Raw genomic sequence first — 7,567 nt, 5'->3', positions numbered from 1 at the left:
TGTTGGTAGTGTGTTGGGCTGGTTTTTTTTTTTTGTAGTCGATTGCGCACTTGAAAGGTTTTTATGTTGATGTATGCTTTTTAATAATATTACTAAACTTTCTTTTAAAAACACGTGTTACACGTTATAATTTAAATTATAAATTTATTACAAATAATAATCACTACAAATGAGGCTGGTTAAAAACTTCAACCTAACCCAACCCTAACCCTAATTTTAAAAAGTGATATCTTTGCTAATGCTAAATTTAATTGTAAATATTGTCGAACAACCTAAAATAGGTTTGGTATTATTTACTTAGACCTAGTTTTCTCTTTCGATTTATGTCTTTTCTTTTAATAGAAAATCTATTAGAATTGGATTCTAATACTAATAAAAATTAAAGTAGTATACCAAAACCCTTCTATTCTAAAAAAAATTCCTTTACATTCTCTTACATCTCACTACATAAAATTTCTTTACATTCTCTTACATCTCACTATATGTGACTATTTGTTCTATTCTAAACCAACTATTTGTTCTATTCTAAACCACTAATTAAAAGAGAAAAGAACAAATATAATCACTACAAATATAATTTAAAAATTTGTTCTATTCTAAACCACTAATTAAAAGAGAAAAGAACAAATATAATCACTACAAATATAATTTAAAAAAGAGAAAAGGTCAAATATAATCACTTTATATTATGCATTTGAATTTTAAATCAAGAATGAAGCAATTTTACATCATACATATACAATAATGAAGCAATGCTAGTGAAAGTAATATTTAAAACAATGAGGCATTTAATTCTTAAAACAATGAGACATTTAGATCTAAAGATGTAGACGTAGTTAAAAGTCTTTCACAAAAATATTTTTCATTCTATACCTTAAACCAAAAACAACACCAGATTTTTGTTTCATGATGTCTCTTATACCTATAAAATAATGAAAAATTGTCTATAATTTTTAAGACTTATTAAAACATTGAATATTTGTAAAAAATAAACAAAATTATTATATTTTTCCTTCAATATGAAGATGTCTTAAAAATTAAATGTTAGTGTACATAAATTTTTTATATGCATTTCAATTTAAAAAAAAAGATTTTTCTGACACGTACTTATTATATATTAATTAATATATTTTTATATTAAGTATGTTTACAATATAATTTATACCATTAATAATTCAATAAATGAAGATTGACCGATTAATACAGTATGTTGAATTTATAATCAATACTATATTAGAACAAATATTTTTTTTTTCTTTTCATTAATAGAAGAGAAGTGATTTATACGGGAATTTGATAGTGAGAATTAACCTTACAATGCCATGTGTTCAGAATTATTTTCTTTTATGAGTATAATAAGTAGATCGGGTGACCCCCTATTCTCTTGCCTGGAGTCGCAGAGTAGAGAAAAAAGTGAAAAAAATAAAGTGATTTTGTTGTGTTTCTCGACTTAGGTATAGGTAAACGAAGAACAGATGGTATGAGGGGTTCCAAATCTATATTTTATTTATATAGGTTTAATTTGTGTGAAAAAAATGAATTAAAAAAAAAGTGTGCTTGTATTTCCCGACTCAAAAGAAGAACAAAGGACAGAGGATTGAAGGGTCTTGGAAATCTATATTTTATTTAGGTTAAATTATGTTTTGGGTCATTTTCTACTAGAGTAGAACAAAGGATATGAAGGATTGAAGGGTCTTCCAAATCTATAATTTAGGTTAAATTGTGTTTTGGGTCATTTCTAGAGTGTGATAAACTGAATTAGGATGGATTTGATTTCATTAAAAAGGCTGTGAGATCTTTTCTAAAATTTATCAATTAAAAGGCTCAATAAATCATTCTTTCTCTTTTAGTTTTTAAGCGAACCATCGAAATCTTTCCTTTTTAGTTTTTAAGCGGTTGTTAAGCGAACCATCGAAAAACTGAACCATCCGAACCATCGAAATGTTTAAAATATATGTTGTAACTGAAATATGGAATATTAAACCGACTGCTCGAAATGTTGAACCATCGAATGTTTAAAATGTTGAACCGACCCATCCTCTTTGATTAGTGATCCTTTTTATCAACTTTAAGCTCAATATAGTAACTGTTTCACATCCCTAACATAATAACTGTTTCATATCCCTGTCGATTAGTTATTTGTTTAACATAACTATTTCACGATTATTTATTTTGCTAAAACAATATAAATAGTTTATATATTTATTTTTAGTAAAAATATAAGAAAAATAAACATTTTATTAATTATTATTAATAAAAAAGGAAAAAAGAAGATAAAATCATGAAAAGCGGTTAAAAACAACTTAAGCTTAACATAACCATTTCACGTTCCAACGTAAGGCTATGGGGTTAATAAGGTTATAGGGTATACTCTAAAGCCTAACATAAGTTAAGATGACATGTCACTTTAAATGCATTAAACCACTCCCACTAGTGTTAAGTTTGTTAAAAAAAACCCATGGATTATGCTTTTCACAAGTCAAAAGGAACAATATTGTATTAATTACTAATTGATTTGTTATTTATTATGGATTAAACTATTTCCTTTAGGCCAGATAAAGTGAAAGAGAGAAATATAAGTGATATGGTGATTATATGAAATTAAGAGGGGTTAGTGTATACCTCATGGTCTAATAACTATGTCACATCCCCTTTGATTACTTATTCTTTACTATTCTTGTAACACCGTTCATCCCCTTTGAAAAGTTAATTCTTTTAACAACCTTAAGCTTAATATAATAACTATTTCACATCCCCTTTGATTATTTATTTGTTAAGCAATATAAATAGTTTATATATTTTTAGTAAAATTATAAGAAAAATAAACATTTTATTAATTATTATTGATAAAAAGGAAAAAGAAGTAAACGATCTTAATGAAAATTTAAACAAATTATCAAAACCTGAAAGTATTAGACATTATATTAATTACTGTTAACAAAGTATATTAAAATGGTTATCCATGGTATAAAATCTTCATTGAGTTTGCTCACAATTGTTATTTAGTTTAAAATAGGTATAAAGGACATGTACACCCGATTTAACCTTAAAAAATTAAAGGGGTTAGTGAAATAGAAGAAAATGGCAAGATATAAAATATCTATGTTATAAAATCATCATTGACGCTTGCCCACAATTATTATTTTCATTCAAATAGGTAAAAGGACATGCGCACCCGATTTAACGGTAAAAAATTAAGGAGTTAGTGAAATAGAAGAAAGTGACAATATTCGGAAATCTTAAAAGAGTCCAACTGCGAAAAAAGAAAGTCATGCTAAAATTACGTAACCGACCAAACCTTATAGACAGATGTGGCACTCCACTGAAAATAAACCGGATAGATTATCAGGTTAATATGGTTACGGGGATTGAATTCATGTTAAGGGAGATTATCAGGTTAATATGGTTACGGGGATGGAATGATTTTAATCTGTGTTAAAGAGGGTACTTAGCAAACACAAGTCAACTTTGACTATTTGCCTATGCTTCTTGTGTTCTTTTCAACTACGAATAACTCATTAGAGGATAAATTTCATAAGAAAAAACTAACTTGTAAGTTTTCTAACTCGAGAATGCAAAGAAGCAAATACAGAAGTTTGTGATTTGTACACCATACACACGCTTTACACAATAGAGGACACAATAACATCATAACATGTACTCTACTAATTTTATTTGTGTACAAATCACCTCCCATCCTTTTTATTCCCTTTCTTGCAACTAACATTTTACTTCACATAATCGAAATCCAGATTAATACAATTGTGCCATCCATCCAACCTTGCAAATACAGAATATTACATGATCGAGCCGACAACAATCCATTCTAATGATGGTGTGCCGATATTACATCTACAAATGGTCATTATGTCTCCTAACATTCAAGATTTTGGGTTCCTAGGACTAAAAGATATCACTTCATAGTTCCTCATTATGCTGCTTAGTTTCTCAGTTTATGGAAACCAAATGTTGAAACAGTGATGCCCCGCCAGATAAGATATACTACGAATGCAACATATGCAATCGTGAAAACAGCTACTACAGAAGTTAAGGCAACCCCACTTACTTCTTCAGCTAAAAACTGTTGTAGCAAGTACCCGTTTATTGCTATCACCAAAGCAGCCACAAGCCATGAGACCGTCTGCAAGATGTAGCAAGAAATGTTATAAGAAACAGTACATTGAGGACCATAAGTTGCATTAAATATTATGGGTGTGATTAAGGTGTTAATCATGTCGGGTTAACAGGTCGTGGGTTTGTAGGTTGAAATATTTAGCCTGAACACAACCTGTAACTTTATTTGTGACAGAAACGTCAACCTTAACCCTCGCACACTTTAATTCATGTAACCCGAACATGGCCCGTTTAACCCATTTATCTAAACGTGTCATACAGCTGGTGGGTAGTAATCTAGCTGTAAACATGTTAATCGGGTTGGTGGGTTGCAGAAAAATGGGTTAAAACAGGTCAGTGGGTCAACCTGTTTGACTAGGCGCTTTGACGGGTCGGCCTGTTTAACTAAGCCAGCTGACAGGTCGACCTGTTTAACTAAACGGGCTGACGGGTCGACCTGTTTAACTAAACAGGCTGATGAGTCAACCTGTTTAACTAAATGGGTCAACCCGAACAAGACCTGTTTTTAAACAGATTAGATATGCCAACCCAAAACTTGGTTATAGACTTATAGCCAAAAAGTTACGTGGAGCTTAAAAGATCACACCTTCAAAACCCGACCAATCACGAAAACACCCATCAAATCCTCTTTAGCCACCAAACACAACAACGGAATGAGAGCAAACGGGATCTGAATCGATTGAAGCACATTAAGCCACTCGTTTAACACATCCAATGTGTCCTCCGAACTATCAAATATTAACGCCACAATCAACGTGGGCACGATTGCACAGCTTCGTGTAATCAAGGCCCGGGCCCACTTCTTCAATCTCAAATCAAGAAACCCGCCCATAATAAACTGGCCTGCATAAGTACCAGTAATCGTACTACTCTGTCCAGCTGCCAATAGCCCAACGGCCCAAATATACAAAATCGGTACCAACCCGCCACCAAATCTCTGTTCAAGATACTGCCCCGCGTTCCCGAGCCCAATTGTATCAGCAATCGCTGTTCCAAAAAACGCCTTTGCAAAAACAGTTGTTACAAAGAGATTGATAATAAACGAGACCACAAGTGCTAGAGTGGATTCGATCGAGTAGTATCTTAGAGCTTCGCGAACCCGGCCTGGTTTTCTCGGATCAACTTCTCGTGACTGGACCAAGGCAGAATGCAGGAACACATTGTGTGGCATGATAATGCAGCCGACAACTCCCACCGCTTGTTGGATTGTTCTTGAGTTGAGTTTTGGAACCACAAGACCTTTAATACCATAAAGAAAAACATTAATTTTTTTTTTTTGTGAACTAGAAGAGCGAAAGCAAATATTGGATATCGTACCAACGAGAAGCTCTTTAGCATTGGGTTTGGTTTCACCAAACATCCATGCGAATGAAATTGCCATAACCGCGATAAGAAACGCAAAAAGGGCCTCTAATTTCCTCACACCATAGTTCTCAAGAAACAGAAAGATGAAACTGTAATCAACATTAAAAGAAACAAAACAAATTAGACAAGATAATATATTGCATTCAAAACACAGGCCCAAAACATAAATTTGACAAGTTATTGCAGAACTAAGAACAAGAACATGAATCTTTATCCAAGAAAAATATTCAATTTTGAATAAACCCAAAACCAATTTGAGAAATATTTAAATATTACTGTATATTTTTAAAAATCTAATCTTTAGGAAATCCCTGATACAGAAAGATGAAACTGAAATTAGAAATTATGTTGTTTAAAATTGATTTCTCAAAAGGTTCCAATTACGATAGAGGGGTAGGTAAGCGGACAACAAGCTGCACCGCAACTGCGCAACACCCTCATCAATAGCAAATACGATCCACTGAAAACAAAGTTATAGTTCTTCTGCGTCGATATGTTAACTGTGCATTTATCAAACGTAACTAAAATCAAGAAGCTTGTATTAAACCCCATCTTTATTGCAGGATTAAGAACAAGAACATGAATCTTGATCCTAATAATGTTAAAGATTCAATTTTGACTAAAACCAAACCAAAATTTAATAAATATCTAGATATTAAATTTTAAATATTACATTTAAAGAAAACCCATGAAACAAGAACCCTAAATAAAATCTTTTTTAACCCAATTAGAATTTAATTTAACTACCAACCAATTAATATTATAATTATTAATATCAAAGAATAATAAAATATTTACCAATCAAAAGCTGTGATAAGAACACCAGCCCAAAGGGGCAAAAACCCATTGGTCAAAATCTTAAGAGCAATAGCACTCCCAATAACCTCTTGAATATCGGCTCCAATCAGCGCCAGCTCAGCCATGACCCACAACAGCTTGCCAGCCCAATTGGGGTACTCCTCCCTACACAGCTCAGACAAGTGTCTCCCGGTGGCTACACCCAGCCGAGCCGACAGAAGCTGGACCAGCAGCCCAATAGCCGTGGCCCACAACAGCAGCCACAGCAACGAATAACCCGCAATCGCACCCGCCTGAAGGTCACCCTCCAAGTTACCAGGATCCAAGAACGCGATGCTCATTAAGAACCCGGGTCCGGTGAAGAGCCACAGCTTGCGCCAGGAGAACGGCGGAGCGGCGTCGTCGGGGGTGACGTCATCTACTCCGACTATGTGGACTTTTTCGGTCGGGTCGTAGGCGGTTTCGGTGGGGAGTAATGGGTCGGAAGACATGGTAGTTGCCGGAGGGGTACTTTGGGAATAAATAAAAGATGGGATGTTATTTTGGTGTGGTGACTGTATGTGGAGAATGGAGATTCTTTTTTATTGGTAAAGATGTGGGGACTAAATGCGCACTATATAAAGAGAGAATTGAGTGGCTGACTCTGTAGCTTTTATCTTCCTACCCTTGTTGAATTCTCACTTTTAACAAATCAAAGATAAAAATTTTAAAAAATAAAGTCATGCAGGTGTGGAAAAATATATTAAGAATGTTTTATATTGATCAAAACTATAAAAACAAACACGTGTACTGGTTTTAATATTGGTGTCGATGTTGTTCGATTAAAATTGGGCTAGTCATAGTATTGTATTTGCTTCTTTTTTGACAAATATATCAAAATGTCAAAAAAAAAAAAAATAATAATAATAATAAAAAAAAAGAAAATTGAGTAGTTAATATTAATTATAATAGAAGTAGTTACTGTCTACATAACCTGTAATCGTCTGCTATGTTATTTTCTTAACTCTTACTAAAAAATAACTGCATAATGTATTTTTTTTTATAAAGTGTTCTACATATTTAATGCCTACGGTTACGATGCCTTCTTATGTTAAATTTAATCAAAAGATACAAGTGTTTTTGTATTTCTGGTAGCCGTATGCATAAAAATAGTTAAAAATTTTGTATTGAGTGATCAATACAATTTACAAATTCCTGTTTCCATCCATTGGTTTTTTTTTTTTGCAATAAGTTTAGGTTTTTTACAAGCTTAAACACCACACGATTGGTT

At 32.7% G+C, this 7,567-nt stretch overlaps 1 protein-coding gene across 1 annotated transcript; it reads right to left on the bottom strand.

Moving 5' to 3' along the window:
- Positions 1 to 3,674: 3,674 nt before the first annotated feature.
- Positions 3,675 to 6,798, bottom strand: LOC143627857 (metal transporter Nramp3.2-like). Its single transcript, XM_077097578.1, has 4 exons — positions 6,298 to 6,798; positions 5,452 to 5,588; positions 4,721 to 5,373; positions 3,675 to 4,141 (listed from the first exon to the last, which is right to left on the bottom strand). Exons 1-4 carry the CDS (start codon positions 6,786 to 6,788, stop codon positions 3,941 to 3,943), a joined length of 1,482 nt encoding a protein of 493 aa, XP_076953693.1. The 5' UTR covers positions 6,789 to 6,798; the 3' UTR covers positions 3,675 to 3,940.
- Positions 6,799 to 7,567: the final 769 nt, after the last annotated feature.

This window comes from Bidens hawaiensis, unplaced genomic scaffold (assembly GCF_021521415.1).
Source record: "Bidens hawaiensis isolate Kalapana, Puna unplaced genomic scaffold, B.hawaiensis_p1.1 tig00004743_1, whole genome shotgun sequence".
In the NCBI taxonomy this organism is placed as follows: domain Eukaryota; kingdom Viridiplantae; phylum Streptophyta; class Magnoliopsida; order Asterales; family Asteraceae; genus Bidens; species Bidens hawaiensis.
Note: the sequence above shows the minus strand (reverse complement) of the source record. Positions and strands in the feature narration are given on the sequence as shown.

Coding starts and splice junctions, on each gene's coding strand:
- LOC143627857 (XM_077097578.1), bottom strand. CDS start 6,788: ATGTCTTCCGACCCATTACTCCCCACCGAAACCGCCTACGACCCGACC. Junction 5,589..6,297: donor CTTATCACAGCTTTTGATTG/GTAAATATTTTA, acceptor TGTTGATTACAG/TTTCATCTTTCTGTTTCTTG. Junction 5,374..5,451: donor TGCTAAAGAGCTTCTCGTTG/GTACGATATCCA, acceptor ATGGTATTAAAG/GTCTTGTGGTTCCAAAACTC.